The 24,231-nt window shown below is 37.1% G+C and overlaps 1 protein-coding gene across 3 annotated transcripts in view; it reads right to left on the bottom strand.

Annotated features, from left to right (window-relative positions):
* The window catches only part of CEP120 (centrosomal protein 120), a 65,168-nt gene that overhangs the window by 21,139 nt on the left and 19,798 nt on the right, over positions 1–24,231 (bottom strand). For 2 of the 3 annotated variants that reach the window (XM_059693765.1, XM_059693766.1), the window contains 12 exons: positions 19,368–19,565; positions 17,238–17,465; positions 16,003–16,216; positions 13,679–13,856; positions 11,942–12,091; positions 10,846–11,028; positions 8,060–8,156; positions 7,803–7,955; positions 7,193–7,282; positions 6,982–7,074; positions 5,653–5,814; positions 2,483–2,605 (listed from right to left, as the gene is read on the bottom strand). In XM_059693765.1, the coding sequence (XP_059549748.1) occupies positions 2,483–2,605; positions 5,653–5,814; positions 6,982–7,074; positions 7,193–7,282; positions 7,803–7,955; positions 8,060–8,156; positions 10,846–11,028; positions 11,942–12,091; positions 13,679–13,856; positions 16,003–16,216; positions 17,238–17,465; positions 19,368–19,565 (1,869 nt within the window). The remainder of the gene's footprint in view (positions 1–2,482; positions 2,606–5,652; positions 5,815–6,981; positions 7,075–7,192; positions 7,283–7,802; positions 7,956–8,059; positions 8,157–10,845; positions 11,029–11,941; positions 12,092–13,678; positions 13,857–16,002; positions 16,217–17,237; positions 17,466–19,367; positions 19,566–24,231) is intronic. The other variant, XM_059693767.1, reaches the window with a different exon arrangement.

Here is a 24,231-nt window from a genome sequence, read left to right as displayed (position 1 = left end):
TCAAATTTATGGTGCTGTTTATATTTTTAATGTGTAGTTATCTTTACTTTTTTGGTAGAAGTGTAGTTGGAAGAAGGAATTTAAAAAATCACTTAAAATTTATTTCTATATTATCTAGTCTATATTCAGAAAAGATTAAAAGTTAATGATTCTCGCCGAAACCGGTTTGGCTCAGTGGATAGAGCCTCAGCCTGCGGACTGAAAGGTCCCAGGTTCGATTCCGGTCAAGGGCATGTACCTGGGTTGCGGGGACATCCCCAGTAGGAGATGTGCAGGAGGCAGCTGATCGATGTTTCTCTCTCATCCATGTTTCTAACTCTCTATCTCTCTCCCTTCCTCTCTGCAAAAAAATCAATAAAATATATTAAAAAAAAAAAAGTTAATGCTTCTCCAGTTTTGAGATATTTGGTCTCTGAATTTCCCAAGTAAAATGGAAATATTCTTTGACATCTACTTAAAAGCTTGAGAGAATTGATGAGATACTATCTGAGTGCTTCAAATATCTCTGGTAAGTACCACAGAATTCATATTTATAAATACAGAAATACTTTAATACTTGTTTTTTTCATAATAGGGGTGGGAAATGGCTAACTGGATTCAAGTTCATTGGTAGAGAAATGAGAAGGCCAAAAATGGAGAAATGAAGAAATTGCCTGTCTATGTAAAAAGCAGAATCAACAACACTTTGCAATCAAGAAGAGCCAGGCAACTGATAGGCTGCAGAAACACTAGAAGAAACCAGTTACAAGGCTTCTTAACTCAAAAGATTTATTCCTAGCTCCACATCTTCTAGGCACTCATGCGTTTTGCCTCTTGGTGTTTCTTTTTCAAAGACTAACAACCATCAGTTTCTCCTTGCTATTAATTTCTTATCCATAAGCTTTTCTCAACATTGGCAGTCCCGTGGGCTCATTTTTTTTCAATGCCACATTTAACACTCTGTAATTGGGCTTATTACAAGGTAGTGACTTAAACTGTCAAACCCATGGCCTTTCCTCAACCTTCCATTCATAGAGATTACTGTTACTTCCTCATTTTTAAAACTCTTTTTTTTTTTGGGGGGGGGGGGGGCCACACTAGACTACATTTATTACTTCTCTAAATCATTTTAGCCATCTTCCCTGACTCCTGCTTTTTGTCTTTGAAGCTGAACTTTCCCTTTAAAGTTATATGTTCAGTTTTCCTTACTAAATGCTCCTTGAACAATTTCATCTAATTCTAAGGATGTTACTTTATTCAAATGACTCCCAAGTCTGTATGTCTAACCCATTTCTCTCTTCCTACTATATTTTCTCATTTTTAATGAACTTCTCCACTTAATCGGCTAACATCTCAAATGTAATATGTCTAAAATCAGAATTCTCTATAACTTCCACCAGAAGTTCATTAAAATTCATTTCTATTAATATTTATTAAGCCAATCTTACAAATTTGAGCATAATCTCTGACTTCTATTTACAGATAAAATACAAATTCTTTAACTTAGCATCTAAGGTCTTCCCGCATTTTCTTATCAGTCTTGTTTTTATTTTGAAACCACTACTATATTGATTACTGATTAAACTCTAGGTTCTAGTCAAGCTATTTTACAAGTATGCAATAGACTTTTTAACCTAAGTACAATACCTCTCCTTGGGATACCCTTACCCACATATTTACCTATTTAAAATTTCACCTATCCTTTGGGTTTCTTTTCATTTTTTTGTTATACTTAAATTGCAGAGTTGACTTTGTTTTCCTTTTGCATTCATAACATTTGTTAAGAGAAAGTTAGATGATACTTGCTACCATTTGCCTTTCACTATAATTATTTGGGTAAGTTCCTTGTTTCCTTTTGTAACCTCCTTGACTCTATTCTGAACATTTTTGAATCATTCATAATAGCATTTAGCATGGTGTCATAAATAGTACACCTCTTTGCTGGTAAATGAAAAATCAATTATATCAATCAGTATCTTGCCAAGAAACCAGAAATCACTTTAGGCCAGGGGTCCTCAAACTTTTTTAACAGGGGGCCAGTTCACTGTCCCTCAGACCATTGGAGGGCCGGACTATAGTTTAAAAAAAAAACTATGAACAAATTCCTATGCACACTGCACATATCTTATTTTGAAGTAGAAAAAAAAAAACGGGAACAAATACAATATTTGTATTTGCATGTGGCCCGCGGGCCGTAGTTTGAGAACCCCTGCTTTAGGCCATTTAATATAGGCATGTGGTTATACTTTTAATGAAAGACACTAGAACCAGGGAAACAGAATCTAGCACCTTCAGTAGACTTTTGTGACAGAGCAGGTCTTGCCTTGCTCACCCTGGTTCCTGCCCATATTTTGAAACTGCTTCTTCAGCCTTGAATTCTCTGATGTGTTTTCTGGTGTCAGAATGCTTCAGTGAAATGTTACAGTGTATATGTAAGTGTCACTACTGACTTCATAAGTTGATCGTTAGGACTAGTTAAGTGGGTATAAATTGACGTGGGTACCTTTTCCAAGGTGAGAAGGTTTATTTCAGACTGTAGGCGGAGTTCTGGTTTGTTGCTTTGCTGATCCTTGAACTGCTGGAACTCTTTTTCCAAAATCTTATACTTATTTTCAGCATCATTAAGCTGTATTTTTAAAAAAAAAGTATTACAGCCATTAAAAAAAAGATGTAAAGTTTAATATTACAGAATTTAATTCAACAATCTCATTTTTTCTTATTCTAAACACTAGAGGCCCGGTGCACAAAAATTTGTGCACTTGGCGGGGGGTTGCGGGGGTATCCCTCAGCCCGGCCTGTGCCCTCTCACAGTCTGGGACCCCTCGAGGGATGACCACCTGCTGGTTTAGGCCTGCTCCCTGGGGGATCGGGCCTAAGCTGGCAGTCAGACATCCCTCTGGCAGCACAGGAGTCCTCGGGGGATGTCCATTTGCCAGTGGAGAGCAGGCCTAAGCTGCAGTCTGACATCCTTAGTACTGCTGAGGAGGCAGGAGAGGCTCCCACCACCACCGCTGTACTGGCAGCCTTCAGCCTGGCTTATGGCTGAGCAGTGCTTTCCATGTGGGAGCGCACTGACCACCAGGGGGCAGCTCCTGCATTGAGCATCTGCCCCCTGGTGGTCAGTGTGTGTCATAGTGACCAGTCATTCCTAGTCTTTCTGCTGTTAGGGTCAGTTTGCATATTACCCTTTTATTATATAGGATGTTTACAGTACAAAGATCTCTAGTAATCCTAAAAATTTAGTAAATCAACTGACTGACAATATACAAAACTTTTTAAGAGTATGGAATTTCTTATAAAACCAGTATCATGAGACCATTTTTGTTAAGTTACCTTATAAAAATACTGATACTTAAGATGTTACATGTAAGAAAAGATTACAGCTATAGCAGATTATTATCAATGAAAAGTTTAATTTTAATACAGTATTTATTCTTAAAATTAGATACTATATGAATTTCATAATTCAAACACTCTTACAACTTAAGGTAATTTAAAGATTATAACTATGAAGGGGTTGGGTCAAATATTTTTTCCTACCATTCAGGGACATTATCATACACCATTATTGTGGTTACAATCAGGTTGTAAAGCAATAAGCTATTAGGCATAGTGGGCTTTTTTTCCTTTGCTAAGTGGCCCATAAACTACATTGATTTTTTGAGTTCTGGTAACTACTATCAGTCCTTCTACCTGTCTAGTTAGAATTATACATATAATACATGAAAGCTGGTTCAGAGTAAGGGCCTAAAAATTTTGTTTTCATACGAAGAAAATATAACATGTATTATAGTCATGAGCTTAGCAACATGGGCATCTCAGAAATTTCTGCAGTCCCCACAGTTTTTCCCCAGGTCTTTAGATTATGTTTTAAGAGTTCCCTGGGTAATTCTTCTAAAATACCAGTTCTTCCCATAAGCTCATTATAGCAGTCTGGGACAAGGTAGAGACCGAGGTTTTTTTTCAAGAACTCCGCTGGTGATTAACACGTTAGGAGCGATGGTTCTAGATGGCTGAATCTTCCTGACAAGTGGGAAAAGCATTTGGTAAATCCCATCATGATTGCCTACTTTTGCAACTTTATCTTAAATGAGATCTCCATAATAACAATCAAATTCATATTTACAACCACTAAATAATGTGACCTGAACTGCTATGGAAGCTATTCTTCATGTCAGAATTTACTGAAGACTTTGGAGGCATTAATCATACATATCTAATCTACAATGAAATTTTTCAAGAAAGATAAGCTTAATATTTAACATTTAACAGCTTGATTCTTTTTTTTTTAGCAAATATTTATTAAGCCCCAATTATTCGATCAAGACTAGCTAGGCTCTAGGTATACAGATTGTTAACTCCATAAAACTGTTTTGATTTATAATTGACACTGATTGAATTATCACACTAATGAAAATAATAAAACTGCTCTAACATGTCAGAGAAAAAGAATGAGAATAATATCCTATGAAAATATATAACAAAAACTTAGGGAAATTGTCCCTGATCCCTGCTCCCCCAGTAATTGATGCTTCAGCTGAAAACTGAAGGATGAGTGTAGCACACACAAAGATCCTATGGTGAAGCTCAGCATGCTTGAGAACCTGAAGGGAAACCAGTGTGGCTGGAGAGCACAGGACAAAGGTGAGAGAGATAGGCTGGTTCCAAGCTCTGCAGAGGCTTGTAGGGCAAGGTAATTATTCTGAGCAGTGAGATGACATTGAAAGGTTTTACAGGAGTGTGTCATGATTCCCAAATTTTAAAAATATCACTCTGGTTGCAATAGGAAGAACAGAAATAAAGAACACTTACAGCAAGCATGTCAAACTCAAAGGCTAACACGGGCCAAATAAACAAGGCATGCGGCCCGTGAGTCTGACATGCTTGACTTACAGAAAGCTCAGACATGGATGGGAGGATCATGTTGGGTTTTAAATGACTTTAGACATCCAATTAGAGATATCAAAAAAGCAGATTTATTGGTCTACAGTGCAAAGGAAAGGTCTGGGATATACATGTGAAAGTCCAAGAGGTACAGATTGTCTCCGTTCCCATGGACATTAATAAGATTGTTTAGTACAAAGTAAGTTTTGAACTTAAAGGAGGTCTAACATTTACTAAAGGAAAATAAACCTGCAAAGGAGCCTGAGGGGTGCCCAGAAAAGTAGAGGAAAGCAAGGAGAGTGGTGTTAGAGAAGTCGAGAGAAGAGAATATACAAAAACAAGGACAACAGTGTTGATGTTGTCAATAAGTCTGAGTAAGATAAGAATGAAAAATGCCCACTGAATGTAGTGACTTCTTTGACAACTGGCTGGCTGGAGCAATGGGGATGGGTTGTGAGGTGAGTATAAGGTGAGGAAATGAAGAGCAGAGACAATTCTCTCATGAAATTTGATTCTTAACTGAATTCAGTCCAGTGATATGAAGTTTATGCATGTTTGCTAAAAGGTGATTTATCAGAAAATAATTTTAAGCTGAGATTTATCTGAAATATAGTCCTTAGCTTTGACTTAGGAAAAGAAGATCCAGCTTAAAGTATATTTGAAGCTCTGCAATAAATATTAATCATCCAAATTACTGTGAGTTTTTATAACTTTTTAGTGAATTATACCAATTATTTCTAGATGCAAATAAACTCTAAGTGTAAAGAGATGATAGGTATTTCATCCAACCTGCTGCTGAAGTCGGTGTTTGTCCTCTTCTAGCTGCTTGATCTTTAACCTTTCCAGTTCTACTTGGTGAACACAATCTTCCTTGGCCCTACGGATAGAGTTCTGAAGTTCTTGCAGGTTCTGTTCACGTTCTGATTTCAGTTCCCTTCTTTCTCGTTGAAGCTTAAAACAAGCGCATCTTTAAGAGGTTGGCCTATTATGAGCTACATTATACTGTTCAATATTCTATTATCCATATATATACTCAAATGTTCAGATTACTTACATTATTTTCAATCATTTAATTCTTATACAAAGTATACACAAAAATCCATATATGACCTCTATAAATTCAACTGAAAATGCCCTAATCACTTAAAATTCCTATTTAAATAAACCCATTTTAATATATAAGCAAAAGTTCCTTTTCTTCTTTTAGAAATGTTTTACTTTTATTTTCCACCCATTCACACAGAAGATAACAGATTCTAAGTATTAGGAACAAATATACAAGTTTAAACGTCTAACTCAAATCCCAGAAAATGAATAAAGATGAGGTTAGGGTGATATGCTGAGGAAACTTTAAGAAACGAATTTGGGTAGGGAAGGAGCATATAAATTTAATGTGGAAGAATATTAATTATTTTGAAACAACTTTTATAATAATTTAAAAAAGTATTTAGGTTAAAATTTAATAGGACCTAACAAAAATGTTAACTAAGCCTAGTACTCATTTATTTTTGGATCTAATCTTTAATAGGCAAGAATGTTGGATATTTCCTTCTTACTGAAAACCAAATCAGGATTCTAGACCCCTGAACCTATGCTACATTTTCTCTCTTCTCTAGGTAAGGTAACTATCCATTTAAAGTTTACATAATGGGAAAGTTAACCAAATATCTCCACTATTGTAGGAGTTAACCAAACTGGGTAAATAATAGTTAACCATTTCAAACAATAAGCACTTTCTATTCCTCACCTTCTAAAACATAAAACATTCTTTACCTAGTTGTTCTCCATAATGTCTGGAAGACAACTTCTAAGAAATACATTTTATATATAAGTACAAAGAAAAGAAATGAAGCCCCGCCTATGTGGCTCAGTGGTTGAGCGTTGACCCATGCACCAAGAGGTAGCTGGAATGATTGCCAGTCAGTGCACATGCTTGAGTTGTGGGGGCATGTAGGAGGGAGCTGATTAACAGTTCTCTCTCACTGATATTTCTACCTCTCCCTCTCCCTCTCCTTCTCTAAAATAAATTCAATAAAAATATATATTTTTTAAAAAGGAATGAATGGTATTAACCTAACATGGATTCTGTGAAATAAAGGTATTTGACAAATACAGTACCTCTGATTCTGTAATGGCCAGCTGGTGCTCTCTCTTCTCTAAATCAATTAGGGTTTTTTGAAGTTTTCCTTCCAGAAGAGTATATTCAGCCACCTAAAATAATAAAAGCTACCTTATCTTTTTCCCAAACTCAAAACACAATTTCAAAAATACATATACAAGACACTATAATTTTATTCCTTTCCCCTTCAATTTCTATACATGTTACTACCTTTTTCTTTACTAGTGATTCTCTCTCTCGATCCCTTTTCTTCCATTCCTCCGCAAGAGCTTGCATATGAGCTAGTTCTTTCTGCTTTAGCTACAAAAGGAAGAAAAATAAAGTCAGACAAAAATCCAAAATATTTCAAGTAAACAAATCAGTTGTTACCAGTTAAAAATTAAATGATCACTGATAAGTTTATGTCAGGTGTTCTATTTTATTTTTTAAAAGATGCCTGAGGCAAGTAGTACCCATATAATTCAGGGGAGTACATGGTAAGTTGTGTTTTCTAACTCTCTTGTTCAGAGACTGATAATTCCATGTTCCAGGAGGGTACACTAAATGAGGACCGGAATGAAAAGAAACCTTCAAGTCAATCTCTGATCTCTAACCTTCAGTTCTAATTTGCTTAAGATCAGAGACAAAGTTGAGGGAATCCTTCTTAGTGGCTTCTGTTTTTTGTTTTTTTTATTCTCAATTTTTCTTTAGGAGCAAGGTATTCTTGATATTCAAAGGGACTAGTAGGGGACCATGGAACATAGTAAAAGCCTAGTATGGAGAAGGAAAAACATACTAAGTAGATAAAAATAGAGGCTTAAAGTAATGTTTAAAAAGTAACCTGATTTTCAAAAATGTCTTCTTGCCTCTCCTTCCACATTTCTAGCTCAAGTGCTGCTTTGTATTCTAAGGTTTCACGAGGCTCTGTCTGGACTTCTGAAGGACAAGGTGCGGGAGGAAGACAAGATGAGTTCTGTTGTACAGCAGTTAAACCCTAACATATGAATAGAAAAAAGCATATTGAAACAAATACACTCACACACATACACATTAAATCCGTTTTTAAAGAGTAATTTGATAACATTCAATGATATTTACCTGAGATGAATCAGAGACAAAAATCTCACGTGTTTTTAATATTCCATAATCTTCTAGAGTCATGGTGTAAGAAAGATTTATTATCCTGTTATTTGACCTACAAATGAAATCAGAAATATACTGAAACTCATGGAAACATTTTATGTTATTCTTCCTCTTATGTCTCCAACACTATCGCATTGAGTAGACAACATTTCCTGCATCTGGCACTTGCTACTGAAACTGCAGCAGCTCCTAAGGGCTTCAAGACCTTCCATATACATGATTTCATTTGATAACTAACACCCTATTAAATACATACCTTTGTTTACTATAAGAGGACCTACAGATTACTTGGAAAAATTGAAAAGTACAAAATAAAGGAGAGACCTGACTGGTTTGGCTCAGTGGATAGAGCGTCGGCCTGCAGAATGAAGGGTCCTGGGTTCGATTCCAGTCAAGGGCATGTACCTTGGTTGCGGGCACATCCCCAGTAGGAGGTGTGCAGGAGGCGGCTGATCGATGTTTCTCTCTCATCGATGTTTCTAACTCTCTATCCCTCTCCCTTCCTCTCTTTAAAAAAATCAATAAAATATATATATTTAAAAAATAAAAATTAAAAAATTAAAAAATAAATAAAGGAGAAATTTTAATCTCCCTGCCCATAGCTTATTACTGCTGAAATTTACTTACGTCCCTTCCTCTGTTTTATGTATATGTAGATACACATGTAATCATGCACATTAAGACCATACCGTTTTGTCCTCTTTTCCTATTTTTTTAAAATATATTTTTATTGATTTCAGAGAGGAAGTGAGAGGAGGAGAAAGACAGAAACATCAATGATGAGACAGAATCATTGATTGGCCGACTCCTGCACATCCCCCACTGGGGATGGAGCCCGCAACCTGGGCATATGCCCTCGACCAGAATCGAACCTGGGGCCCTTCAGTCTGCAGGCTGACGCTCTATCCACTGAGCCAAACCGGCCAGGGTCTCTTTTCCTATTTATATCAAAATCATTTTCTCTGTCATAAACATTAATTCAAAAACATAACTTTTAATGCCTATAAAATGTACTAAAGAATTTATGTAGTAAAATAAACTTAATTCCCCTATTCTTGACTATATACAGGTTATTGTGAGTTGTTTTTCTACTTTTGAACACACTTGTACATAAATCTTCTACTGGATATGAGCATTGCCTCAGGCTAATTTCTATAAGTAGGTTAACTATATTTTTATTGATATGAGTACCTCTCTGTAGTATTAATTAAATAAATAAATAAACAAAATGTTAGAAAAAAATAAAACCTTGGCAATAAAAAACCCATGGCTTTGTCTAAGTCAAATATATTCTATAAACCCTTGGTCAAACAAAACTTTAAGAGTTCTAATTGTGTAGGATCCTTTCAGTAATCAACTAATCTCACAGGTTTTAAAAGAAATTAAAGTGTAATGAAGCACTGCCACATCTGAAGTTTTCACTTAGATAAATCTAAAACTTCTCAGTCTACAGAGCAGGGCAATAAAAGTTAACATTCACAACAAACAGAATTAAAATAACTTCAAATAGTAAGAATTTGATTATTTTCATATTATTCTACTTATGACAGTGTTAATTTTTAAGAGATTTTCAATAACAGGAGTTGAAACACAAAGACTTTCATTTACCCGGAATATCTGGTTCTCTAAAACACCTGTTCCCAGATCTTCCAAGTAAATAAAAATTTTAATAAACCTTCATTCTCTGCAAGTGGCTATTGATGGGGAAGCGTAAGGGAAGAAATTTCAATACAACTTTTAGATTTCAGCTTTTTAATGAGCCTTTTTTCCTTCTACTTTCTTACTATGCTTTAAAAATAAAGGCATGTTGTATAAAATATCAAACTGAATTTAAATTTCTATTGTTAAATTTTTAAAAATCACGCAACAAATATATTATTTGTCTGAAATATGTGAACTCCAGCTTTTCACTGTGACAATGAATTTTAGGACCAAAAAAAAACAATTGTGCCCTAGCCGGTTTGGCTCAGTGGATAGAGCATCGGCCTGTGGACTGAAGGGTCCCAGGTTCGATTCCGGTCAAGGGCATATACCTTGGTTGCAGGCACATCCCCAGTCGGGGGTGTACGGGAGGCAGCTGGTCGATGTTTCTCTCTCATCGATGTTTCTAGCTCTCTATCCCTCTCCCTTCCTCTCTGTAAAAAATAAATAAAATATATTTAAAAACAAAAACAACAACAACAACAAAACAATTGTCTTTGAAAGTGCAAAGCATCCTCAGACTTCAACAATAAGGTAAAAGTTAAAACATGTTTTAAGTAGAAAAACAGTCATTCCCAATGCAACATAATGTAAAAATACATTGTAATTTTGAGATTAAATTAGGAAAGGCAAGGGTGGGTGGGTAGGAAGAGATAACCCACTTGTTTGCATTTATGCATAACCCATGGACACAGACAACAGGGTGGTGGAGGGTGGGGCAGGCTAGGAGTCAATGGGGTAAAAAAGGGGACATATGTAATACTTTCAACAATAAAGTTTTAAAAAATTCTGAATTTAAAATTGTCAGGCTAAACAGAGGAGAGGGAAATATTCACCAGTCTGAGTATATATTGCAGTACTATAGCAGCACAGATTCTTAACTTTGTGAGGGTATATTGGGTATCAGAAAGCTAAAGAGAAACTAGGATACAGTTCCCACAGGTCATGAAAGATCAGAGAAAAAAATGATATGAAAAGATAAGGTTATAACTAATGAGAATAAAAAGCAAAGCTAAGATCAATTTTGCAAAATGCATTACCCTTGTGCTGCTATAAAAGGCACACTTTCACTGTAAGTTTGACGCCAACACTGTTCACCATTAGAACCTAAAAAGCGAGTTTTTTCTGAAGATAAGATGTTTGAAAGCTGGATTCTAGCGATTCCCAGAAGTAAATCTTTACTCATTTTATCCTTGTGCCATAATTCAATCAGCAATGGAATCCTGAGGAGGAGAGACACATGTATTCATACCTATCAACTCTGAACAAAGTCTTTTTTGGACTAAAATCTTTGAATTTCCTTAATGTAGTCAAAGATTACAGTGTTTGTTACTGGAATGTAAATGCTCAGTTCCATACATAACAATCAGAAAACTCAATTACATCTTCTACACCTCTTTCTATGTAATAAAGAAACTCTTTAAACCAGTGGTTCTCAACCTTCCTAATGCCGCAACCCTTTAATACAGTTCCTCATGTTGTGGTGGTCCCCAATTTCATTGTTACAAATTGAACATAATTAAAGCATAGTGATTAATCACAAAAACAATATGTAATTATATATGTGTTTTCCGATGGTCTTAGGCGACCTCTGTGAAAGGGTCATTCGACCCCCAAAGGGGTCGCGACCCACAGGTTGAAAACCGCTGCTTTAAAACCTATTATTCCCACAAATAAATTTTATTTATCCTTCATTCTTCCTTTTAAAATATACATCTTGAATTTTGATACTCTGAGCACGTAAAGTGACACTTCACAGATCTCACTTTCCTTCACAAGTCTATTTCAGATAGCTGAGCTAACACCTCCACTTCATATAAATAAAAAAATAGAAATAAAATAATATACTACAGTCATTCAGTGAATCAGCAATAAAAACTAGTAAGACAAACTACTTTTCAAAGTTCCTTCATTACTTACATTGTTTTAACAAAGTTCTAATAACTAAGTTAAGATAAAACTTTGTGGCGGAAGCACAAATGTCACAGACTTTATTAGTATATTTGTTTCTAGATTCTCAAATGCATAAACTGCTATGGATTTAAACCTATAGAAATTCCTCGTTTATAAGATAGAAAATTTTAAGAGCTGACTTGAGAAGATAATATCATACACATAGTGTAGTGCATATATTACCTTAAGAAGGTATCTTGCAGCTGATGAGGCATAGTTGCGAAATCAAATGCACAGTAAGATTGGGGAAGAAAAACTTCCATGTTTTTCCGAACTTCAACAGGGGGATTAGTCATAATAGGAGCTGCACTACCAAAGAATGGATATGAGTACCTAGAATTTCAGAAATACAAAATCTTAGATAAAACTACAGATAAAACTTATGTTAAAATGAATGTTACTATGAATATTATGGGCAAACAGAATTTTTAAATAGATAAATGATACAAACACATTATGATTTTGCTCTTGTCACCAACAAAAATTATACAAATGTTTTCAGTGTGGATATGAAAATTATAGAAATTATAGAGCAAATGCATTAATAGCATAGAACTATTTCCCAAGTTGCTTTACAGATCATTTCTTAATGAGGCTCTGGGGGAGAAAGAGAATTCTGGTATTTTGAAGGCAATGACAAAAATAAGAAAGAGAGTCATTTTGAAGCACTCCAAATAAGACTCCATTAAACAAAGACTGGGTTCCCATTTTAGATCGTCCCTGTTTCTCTTCTCCTGCCACAGTCCTCTGTAGGTATTCTGAGATCAGATTCCCTCTAGCGGCAGCAGAGAGATCTCAGTTAAAGGAGTAAAGACAAAAAACAGAGGTAAAAAATAAGTAATAATTCTATTTCTAAAAATAATTTTAAGAGATGTTATACAAACTCTGAGAAAAGCTATGGCCGTGAGAGAAAACCTTTTTCTTGCCTTCAATTTTCAAATAAAAACAACACTTTAGCAATGACTCTCAGCCTCTAACATGGTAAAATGCACAACTTAAGCTGCGATGAAAGATTTCCATTCTATGAATTCACCATCACACTACACGCTGGGTCCCTTTAATTCTGTCCATTATTCACACCAAAGCTCAGAGGATTTTGGAAACAACTTCATGAGAAGTCAAAGAGTTGAAAAATTACATGCAAGTATGAGTTGATTTATGCATCTGAAAAGCAGGTCTGCTTCAAATCGCGGCAGGAAGCAATGTGCATTTGCTAACTTCCTGGGAATGGCAATCCAGGGGACAGAAAGACTTCCTCACTTTAATCACATAAAGACCAACACCTTTATTACAAATGCCACTGCTTGCTCCAAAAAAAAGTATGAGAAATTACTCCAAACTAAAACACAGTATTGTATATTTAATTTATATCTTAGCCACAAGAATCTATGAATATGTAATATTACTAAAAACAAAATACTGTATAAAGCCATTTAACTGACTGAAATGTACATTTTCAATTTTTTATATTGAAAAGTGTGGACACATTCCACTTACAGTTCACAAAGTATGTTTTTAGATTCACAGCTATAAAATGTAGTTTTTGAGGAATATAACCTCACATTATGATAAAGTTTTTACAGAAAAATCAGATGCCTTCCATTATTTTGACTTGTGGCACTATTTCCAGGAACAACACACTTTAAGTTCAAGAGTCACCGTATTTTAATGGAACCATTAATAAATTACTATAAGTTCTTTCAATTATTACACTAGCATAGTGAAGACTGTTACCTCTCACACCACCAATACCAGCCTGGTTTAACTCTGAGGTCACTGGGACACAGCCTTACCCCCTTCTAATACTCTGATTCAACAAATGTTATAACTTCTCTGGTGGCATTTCTTTCTCTGCAACTTCCCCAATAGAGAAAAGGCATTTCTCCTTGGAAAATACTTTGAAACCAAACCAAATCATACCTTAAAATACAGTTGATTGGAAAACCAACTTCCAAGTCATGGATACTCCGTAGGTCTATCGAAAAGCAAAAATGGTGTGATGTGGCTGGAACAGCAATCTTCTGTCCTGAAGCTGTTTCCGGAGCACTGGATGCTGTCACCGGCTGGGCCGGCAAAGCAGGTACAGAAGAACTGATGGCTAAAATAAAGGTAAAAATGTTTGGTTTGGTTTTAAATTCAATTTGCTAACACTTTCTCTTAAGTTATCTAAATAATTTAAAGATATCTCAACCTTCAAGCAAGGAACTTGACTATTTGGTTTATAAACATAGGAACTGAGGCATAAATATCTTAAAGTGACTTGTCCCAAATTATGCAAGCTTTAATTCCCATTGTAGAACTGTATAGGAAAAAAATGTCCTCTTTATGTGCATCTATACCAGGGGTCCTCAAACTTTTTAAACAGGGGGCCAGTTCACTGTCCCTCAGACTGTTGGAGGGCCGGACTATAGTTTAAAAAAAAAAACTATGAACAAATTCCTATGCACACAGCGGCGGCAAAAACACCCCGTGGGCCGGATAAATGTTTTCGGTGGGCTGCATGTGGCCCGCGGGCCGTAGTTTGAGGACCCCTGATCTATACAAATAAAAGGGTAATATGCTAATTAGACCAGGTCGACTGGACATTTTCCAGACGTCCAACTTCCTTCCAGAAAGTTAGGGGGCAACCAGGCTGGCAGGGGGCAGTTAGGGGGCGACCAGGCAGACAGGTAGAGTGGTTAGGGGTGATCAGGCCTACCGGGGGGCAGTTAGGGGACAACCAGGCCAGCAGGGGTGTAGTTAGGGGGCAACCAGGCTGGCAGGGGACCAGTTAGGGGGCCATCAGGCTGGCAAGCAGAGGCAGTTGGGGGTTATCAGGCAGGCAGGTAGAGTGGTTAGGGGCAATCAGGCAGGCCAGCAGGGGAGCAGTTAGAAGGCGGCCAGGCTGGCAGGGGGGCAGTTAATGGGCAACCAGGCCAGCAGGGGAGCAGTTAGGGGACAACCAGGCCAGCAGGGGAGCAGTTAAGGGGCGATCAGGCTGGCAAGCAGAGGCAGTTAGGGGCGATCAGGCAGGCAGGTAGAGTGGTTAGGGGCGATCAGGCAGGCCAGCAGGGAAGCAGTTAGGGGGCAGCCAAACCAGCAGGGGGGGCAGTTAGGGATGGCCAGGCCGACAGGGGACCAGTTAGGGGGCAATCAGGCAGGCAAGCAGAGGTAGTTAGGGGCGATCAGGCAGGCAGACAGACAGGTGAGCGGCTAAGAGCCAGCAGTCCTAGATTGGGAGAGGGATGTCCAACTGCCAGTTTACGCCCCATCCCTACTTTTTAACACATTGTTTGCGGATAGTTTTTATCGCGTGATAACAGATGGTGTGGGCCATTTTTGCAGTTGAATAGATTACCTACTGTTATACCTGGAAGTACATACATAATTCACCATTGTATGTGTTAGAGACCCAAATTTTGTCCTTTGGAATTCGTATGTTAGCATCCCTTTAGAGCAATAAAAAAGTATAAAAATAAACGTATTTATACGTTACCCTCATTCTACCGCTAGTCTATACAAAACGTATTAATACGTGTCCCGCGCTCTACTACCAGTCAACGTAGAACGTATAAATACGTTTCCCGCATACAATGTGTTAAAGTAGTTTTAGTTATTTTAGGTATATATGACATAGTTTAACAAAGATCTAAAACTTGAAAAGACAGAGCTATCTAGTTTAATCCTGTTATAGGCCAGAGATGTTTTAGTGAGTGGCCCAAGTTGTAGTTGCTCAGTGACAGAGCTACAACTCACTCCCAAATTTCTAACTCATAATCCAGCAGTACGTTACTTACTTACGCTACTAAATATGATTGTGGATCTTTATGTAATGGGTGGAAAATTTTTATAAAGCCAGATAAATATGCTTTCTCAGACTCTCTCTTAATTGTTAGAATAAAAAATTATTACTACAAGGTTACTTTAAGAAACAGCAACTCTTTTGTCTAAAATTCCAATGTATTCAAGATATTTGAGAATTTGCTAGTTAAAACTATCTGAAAGAACTATATTCTTTAATTTCTTTTGAACAGGCTACTATTTCTAGTGCAAAAGTAAAAGAAAAATTTTTCTTACCTTTTTGCAAGTTACATAGTGAAGTTAAATAAATTGCAATTACTTTAAATTGATTTTTTTTACATTGCCACACATTACTGGTTCTTTAAAAAACTAAATTTTTACGTAGATCCCATGAAAAGTCTCAAAGTCATTTATTAGATGGCTACAAAATCTATATTTAAAAGGTCTGTAAAAAAGAATCTTACCCTTTGGGTTTGGTTTGGTGTCCTTATCATACTGTAAGCTTTCCACTTCACTTTCTGTTGCATCATCTTTTGTTGGAGGTGACTGGTTGTGAGGCATAACAGGGGACACACTTGGTGACTTTGGCTCAGTAAGTTTCTCCTTTATGGGAGTTAAAACTCTCTTCTTTGAATGCTGTGACTCATGCTCATTCTGGGTCTTTAATTCAATTAAAGACTAAAAACAATTTTTAAATAAAGTATAATTTGCAAAGAACTTTCCTTCATAATTAAGCAAAAAAATGATGTTGTTTTTTAAAAATATAAGCTTCCTTTCCCAGTCTGGATATTCCTAGTCTATTTTTCTTCATAATTTGCAAATATCCTTATAGCATCTAGGACCAGAAAAAGGAAGATGAACAGGAAGGAAATATATCCAGAGCTAAGAACCAAAATGTATCCTAATGGGTAAGAGGAATACCGGATAAAAGAAGTCAGACATAGGTGTCCCTGGGAATGGTTATTTCTACTAAGGCCTAAAGTCCTTTAAAAAACACACATCAAATGTCTACTAGGATTTTCTTCCTCTCCTTTGGTCTACTATCCTCTAAAAAAAATATATATATATATATGTATGTGTGTGTGTGTGTATATATGTATATATATATATATATATATATATATATATATATATATATATATTAAGCTCTCACTTTAGTTTTTCAATCTTTAATTCATAAACTATATAAAGATCAGTTCTTTAAAAGAACAGGATTCTAAACTTGGTTGGGGGATGTATACAATAAAAAAATCATACATGTTCAAATAAATGCCCATTTCTGTTGCCTAAAGAAGAGTATAGGAACTATAAACCCCAATTCATCAAGAACATTATGTTAGCTCAGGTGAATCAACCCAAATAAATACCATTAATGCAAATTTCCAGAGCTCCAAATTTTACTGGAGCTCCTTTTCTGCCATAGTCATTGACTATGAGTTGGGGGCAGGGGAATGGTTTCCACTCCATGAGAAGACTATACCCAAAGGCTCTGGATACAGTCGCTATACTACAGCAGTGGAAGCAACAGTGCTTTTCAGAAATGTCTTTTCCGAGAGGACCTATCATAAAATGTAGGCTACCAATAAAGAGTAATAAACACTTTCTTAATGCTGGGAAACTCTTCTGAAGTTCGACTTGTGTGAAGAATCATGAGTGAAACCGGAGAAGCTGCTGTAGGGGAAGGAGGGTCACTACTTGCCTGTGCATCTACGCCTTCTCTCTGCAGGGCCACAGACACTCCCACAGTTGGGGCCAGCTCCACAGGAATAGGTGCAAGCTTTTGTTTGGCTCGGTTTGGAGGGTCAAGGGTAAAAGCACCCTCAACTGTGACTGGGCGCTGGTTGATTTCTGTACTACCCCTTTTCAGTAATCCTGCTAAAGGTATTTCTGTACTTCCAAGTGACTGGTCTCCACAGCAGAGATGGATCTAATATGAAAGGGAAAATCAACACAGGGTTTTACGTTTTCTTCTTTCTCCTAAAATACAAACTTAAAAAGTTATAAAACTTAACAAAAACTTACCTTCCATAGAAGGCAAGTATAACGCAGGTTATACTAACCTGCAGCAACTAAGTAATAGATTCCCATGAGATTGTTAAAACTACTGATCAGGCACACAGTTTACCAAGAACTCAATAATAAAACTATTACTTCCTTTTCATTTTTTTTTTTTCAGTACTGTACACATCTGATACAACCTTTTCTTTTTTTCTGTCTCTTTTCGTGAGTTATGGTAACTTTAATATTTTACTATGCTATTTTACATATGCAAATTGTATCATGTGTACATGAATTTAAATAAAAAACAAATACCTCAACATTTTTTTCTATTTCTATTTCAACATTAATTTAAACACAGCTCTAAAAAATAAGTTAGTGCCGAAACCGGTTTGGCTCAGTGGATAGAGCGTCGGCTTGCGGACTGAGGGGTCCCAGGTTCGATTCTGGTCAAGGGCATGTACCTGGGTTGCGGGCACATCCCCAGTGGGAGATGTGCAGGAGGCAGCTGATCGATGTCTCTCTCATCGATGTTTCTGGCTCTCTGTCTCTCTCCCTTCCTCTCTGTAAAAAATCAATAAAATATATTTAAAAAAAAAAAAAAGTTAGTAGATCCAGCCACATTTGGAAATTAAAGAACCTCAAATAATTTTGTTTCATTCACCCATAAAATACATAGAATGTTTTATTCTCTCTTTTCTTGCTCTTAAGACTATTTATAAAGCAAGTGCTTAACAGTAAAAGGTAAAAGAGAATACCCCTGGATGAAATGTACTGTTAATCACTAATAACCACTAATAGCTAATCAAAACTTCAACATTACCACCTTTTGCAACAGCAAAAAGGCAATTTCAGGTAAATGTTACATAACTATATTCTTTTCCCTTAGTATATCAAAGCCTTGGCAAGCTTACCATTCATATTGAACAATAAGCAATCACAACATGAAAATATTTTTAGTTCTAATATCAAAAATTACCTGTAACTTAGTCTTAATGTTGCTAGGTGTGATGATTTTAATGAGCTGAAGAGAATGAATTTTTATGACTTCAATGTCCATGAGAATCAAACTAACAAGTCAGTACTTTAGATAAGGACTGATATGTTAGATACAGAATAAAATTATATGTGCTTTTTCCTGCATTTTATCATTTCATAAAGCCTTCAGCTTTCTAAATATATTGGATTTAGCAGAACAACCTCTAAAATTTAGTTCTAAAATTCCTTAATGTCTCTTTTCACCTCCCACCCAAAACACACACCTGATCACTTCACTATAAACAAATGACTATTTAACCCTATAGATGGCCACCCCATGTCAGTCTGATTTAAAGCATTTGTAATAAAAATAAAACAGTAGTTTTCACTAAGTAAGGTTCACTTTTAGAGTCTACTTTGAAATTCGTTTAAAAAATAATACTCAATTCAGGGGCAGATTTTTAAAAATTGTTATCTCTTTGCTTTTAATAGCAATAGGAATATAAATTCTGAACTCTAAAGTGGGATCTGTGTGCCTATGGCTACTATCTCCATCAACAGTAACAAAACCTTCACTGTGCTCACAGCTTTAGGCTCCAGGTATAATTTTTTATTATAAAGGACTGATAATTGACACAATTCTTTTCACAATAACTACGAAAGAGGCACATCTCTTAAAATTCTAAAGTATCTACTATGCTATGCTATGACTTTACAAGTCAGGATAATTACTAAAAAGTTTAAAGATGTAGCAGAAAAATGACCTTCACCACTGAAATAATATGGTTGAAGTACCTCTCTAGTGCTTAAAAAACTCATCTCTAATAAAAAAACAATTTTCTGCAGTACGTACCTGTAGTTTAGATTGAAAAGCCAAGTAAACACGAAGAATTTCTACACTGCTTCGTATTCGAACAGACGCTCTCTCTGGCTCAAAGTTTGGGTTGATCAAATCATTGAAGGGTTCATTTGTAACATCATTTCCCAGTAAAGAATAGTAAAAGAAAAACTCAGGCTGTCTTTCTGGAAGTTTCATGGTACATGGAATTAACTAAACATTTAAGAATAAAAATAAAAAGGATTACTTCTTAAACTACCAAACATGCTCAGTATGTCTGATAAACTCCAAAAATATTTGCAAAAATGTTACTGCTTTTTTTAATTTCATGTCTTAAATTAATCACTCAAGGCATTTAAATCTCTGCCAAATTGCATCCAGATTATTAATTTACTTAATTTTGAGAAGTTTATCTGAGAAAAGAACAGAGACAAAAATAATTTTATAGATTTATATTGTCTTACATTTCATTAAACTGATCCGTGAATACATCCAGGTTCTTTTAAAAGGAAATGATTAAGTGTCTTCAATTAAGCTTTCCTTATTTCTACATATCCTATTTAATCTTTTCCTTACTCTGTCATCCTCTTCATAAATGAGAGGAGGTTTTAAAAAAATTATTAACCCAGGCTATTCAATATAACACCTTGGTCCAGCCTTTTGATTAAAAACATAAAAGCTTTTTAGCTACTATATCAAAATTTGGAGACCTATAAATTAATAATTGCCAATGGATGCCTTCTGCATTAGGAGTGTTCTCAAAGTTGGTAGTTTCATGGACACATAGGATGAAGAAATAGGATTTTTGTCCCATAAAATATAAAATGTCTCCTATCAGACCTTGAATTGTTCACTAGAACATTGTTGAAAATAACAATAAACTATAAACAATTGATATGTTCATTATTAGGAGATGGCTTAAATGTATTATAGCAATCATACAGAGTGTCTGCTAAATGATGATACCGTAACATGAAAAGTACCTGAGATATACCGTTAAGTATAAAAAAGTTATAGGACAGTTTGGACAGTTTATATGAAAGTACTATAACTATTTAGATTAAAATGAATAATAATAAATATTCAGTAGTTGTTTATTTTTTTGATTTCATACTAGAGGCCCAGTGCACAAAATTCGTGCATGAGTAGGGTGCCTAGGCCTGGCTGGCAATCAGGGCCGATCGAGGCCTTCTGGCTGCCGGTCAGGGCCTCCCTTCCGGCTGCTGACCATGGCCTCCCTTCCCTGGCTGCCAGCTGCCAGCTGGGACCTTCCTTCGTTCTGCACCGCCCTCTGATGGCCAGCACATTTCATAGCAAGCGATCGGTCTCCCAGTTGAACTCCCGCAGGGACTATTTGCATATTAGGTTTTTATATATATAGATAAAGCATAAAGTAATAGAGGTGGTCAAGATGGCAGGATAGGTAAACTTATTGCTCACCTCCTCCCATGACCACATCAAAATTATAGAATAACCATTACTAAGAACCACCCAAAGAGTAGCTGAACAGAATTCCTATAACTAAGGATATAAAGAAACCATGGCAAGACTAGTAGGAGGGGCAGAGATTATGAAATAGGCAGGTCCCAATCCCACAGGGTGGCAATTCAGAATCAGGAGGCATATCTCAGCTGCAGAAGTCTCCACCAAGGAGCGAGAAGTCCCAGCCTTGCACCGGGTTCCCCAGCCCAGGACACCAGTGCTGGGAAGAAAAGTCCCCATAACATCTGGCTGTGAAAACCAGAGGGAACTGTGTCTGAGAAAGACAACGGGTTGCTTGAGACCTAGGAGCTTCAGGTCTTAAAGGGTCCAGGCCAGACTCCCTTTGAAACTCACTTGCTCTGAGCTCCAGCACAGGGGGAGCAGCTCACACATCATTAGGGGCATACAGGGAGGAACTAAATGACTGGCTTCAGGGCCAGGGCTACAGCACAGGTGAGGGCAGCTCTTTCCAAGGACATAAGTGTTGGTAGACATTACTGTTCCTTTGTTGAGTCTTCCCTCCACTCAGCCAGCAGACACCAAATCCAAGCTCTGCACTAACTGGGCTAACAGCCTTCGCCCCTCCCCGGTGATCCCGAATTCCCACCCTACTCCCAGGCCTGGTCCAAAACACTTTCAGCAGCTTTTCCACACCAGTGGCTTGCCTCACTTCACACTGGACTTTCCTGAAACCTCTCAGAGGTCCACCAACTCCAAACAAGTAGCAGCTGGCCTTAGCAGGCCCTGTACCTCCACCTAAGTGGCCCCAAGCCCAGCACTAGTGGCAGACAGCCTCGTTCATGGCATAACCTCTCCCAGGAGCCTCCAAGCCCAACAGAAGTGGCAATCAACTGCATATCAAGTTGTAGCTGCTAGCAAGTGGCCCTGGGGTCAGGCATAGGTCAGTGTCTGACCTTGGCTTGCATCAGAGCCCCTCCCATGAAACCTCAGAACCAACACACCCAGTAACTGGCTTCAGAGCACCACTGAACCAGCTCCACAAACAACAAACACAAAGGGCAGACTTGGTATGCATCACAACCCCACTAAAGCAAATCCTGCTACATGGGGTCAACCCAAGCACAACAGCTCATTTACTAAGTCATGGCCAGTCACGGGCAGTCCTCAACCAGTCCACATAAGGGTCCATTGATGTGCCAACCACAATCAAGACTCAAATACAACAGGAGGGCACACACAACCCACAAAGAAGACACCCCTGGAACATCCAGCTCAGATGACCAGGGGGACTATGCCACTGGGCCACATGGGACACCTACTATATAAAACCACCCTGCCCAGACTGGGAGACATAGCAGATCTACCTAATAGATAGAAACAAACACAGGAAGCAAGCTAAAAATGAAAAGACAGAAACATGTACCAAATGAAGAAATAGGACAAAACTCTAGAAAAAGAACTAAACAAAATGAAGACAAGCCATCAACCAGATACAGAGTTTAAAACACTGGTGAAAAGATGTTCTCAGTGAGAACTTCAACAAAGAGATAAGAAACATAAAATGGATATAGAAAACAAATCAGAACCAGTCAGAATTAAAGAATACAATGAGTGAAATAAAGAAAACGTTAGAGCAGCAGTTCTCAACCTGTGGGTCGCAACCCCTTTGGTGGTCAAACGACCCTTTCACAGGGGTCGCCTAAGACCACCCTGCATATCAGATATTTACATTATGATTCATAACAGTAGCAACATTACAGTTATGAAGTAGCAATGAAAATAATTTTATGGTTGGGTCACAACATGAGGAACTGTATTTAAAGGGCCAGAAGGTTGAGAACCACTGTGTTAGAGGGAATCAACAGTAGATTAGATGAAACATAGGACTGAATCAGTGAACTGGAAGACAAGGTAGCAGAAAACACCCGATTGGAAGAGCAAAGAAAAAACAATTTAAAATATGAGGGCAATTCCAAGGGACCCCGGAGACACTATCAAGCTTGCTAACACTTGCATCAAAGGGGCACAAAGATATGGCCGTGTTCTCAGTGGTTAGAGCACTGGCCCACACCAAAGGGTTATAGTCAAGGGCATGTAACTGAATTGCAAGTTCGATCCCTGGCCCAGGTCAGGGTGCATGCAGGAGGCAACTACTAGATGTGTTTCTCTCACATCAATGTTTCTCTTTCTCTCTTCCCTCTCTCTTTCTCTTTCACACTCTCTCTTCTCTTTCCACATGCTTTCTCTCTCCTCTCTCCTCCCTCCCTCCTTCCCACTCTCTAAATATTAATGGAAAAAAATATGCTTGGGTGAGGATTAACAACAATAAAGAAGGGGTAGTGTACAAGAAGGAGAAGAGAGAGAGCAAGTGATTGAAAACCTAGTTGAAGAAATTAATACAGAAAACTTCCCCTACCTGGTGAAAGACAGAACTTACAAGTCCAGGAAGTGCAGCATCTCCCAAACAAGAGGAACCTAAAGACGCCCATGCCAAGACACATCATAATTAAAATGCCAAGGGTTAACGACAAAGACAGAATCTTAAAGCAGCAAGAGAAAAGACGTTACCTACAAGGGAGTTCCTATACGACTGTCAGCTGATTTCTCAACGGAAACTTTGCAGGGCAAAGTGAGTGGCAAGAAATATTCAAAGTGATGAATAGCAAGGACCTACAACCAAGATTACTTTACCCAGCAAAGCTATCATTCAGAATTGAAGGTCAGATAAAGAGCTTCACAGACAAGAAAAAGCTAAAGGGGTTCATCACCACCAAATCTGTATTATATGAAATGTTGAAGGGTATTTTTTAAGAGGAACAAGAGGAAGAAGAAAAAAGAGATAAAAAATATGAAAAAATAAAGTGGCAATAAATACATATCTATCAACAATTCAATCTAAAAAATAAAAATAAAGGAACAAGGAATCTAATGATGAAAATAAACTGATAAATAAAATAGAATCAGAGGCATGGAAACATGGAACAGACTGAAGAAACTCAGAGGGAAGAGCAGGAAGAGATTAACCAAAGAACATATATGCATTACCTACGGACACAGACAATAGGGTGGCCTGGGGTGGGGTGGGAACTGGGTGGAGGAGGGACAATGGGGGGGACATTTGTAATACTTGCAACAATAAAGATTTTAAAATATATATTAAAAATAAAGTGACTATTTAAAATGTTTCACAGATATTTAATAACACAGTAAAAATACAGTAAACTTATTATCTAATGTGTGTTCTGATGTGGTTAATGAAACCAGAGTGGACTTGGCTTTCCCCCAACCAGAATAGCATATTGTTCTTGGGTAATCCATAAGCACATGAAAAAAAAATGAACAAATTATTTTCAGGGGAAAAATTATTTTGGGGGAAAGGACAAAAGTACACATATAAAGTGTCAATGAGAAAAATGAAAGTACAAAATTAAGAGAA

The sequence above is a fragment of the Myotis daubentonii genome, chromosome 4 (genome assembly GCF_963259705.1).
Source record: "Myotis daubentonii chromosome 4, mMyoDau2.1, whole genome shotgun sequence".
Taxonomy (NCBI): Eukaryota; Metazoa; Chordata; class Mammalia; order Chiroptera; family Vespertilionidae; genus Myotis; species Myotis daubentonii.
The sequence above is the reverse complement of the archived record's forward strand: the minus strand, read 5'-3'. Positions and strand labels throughout refer to the sequence as shown.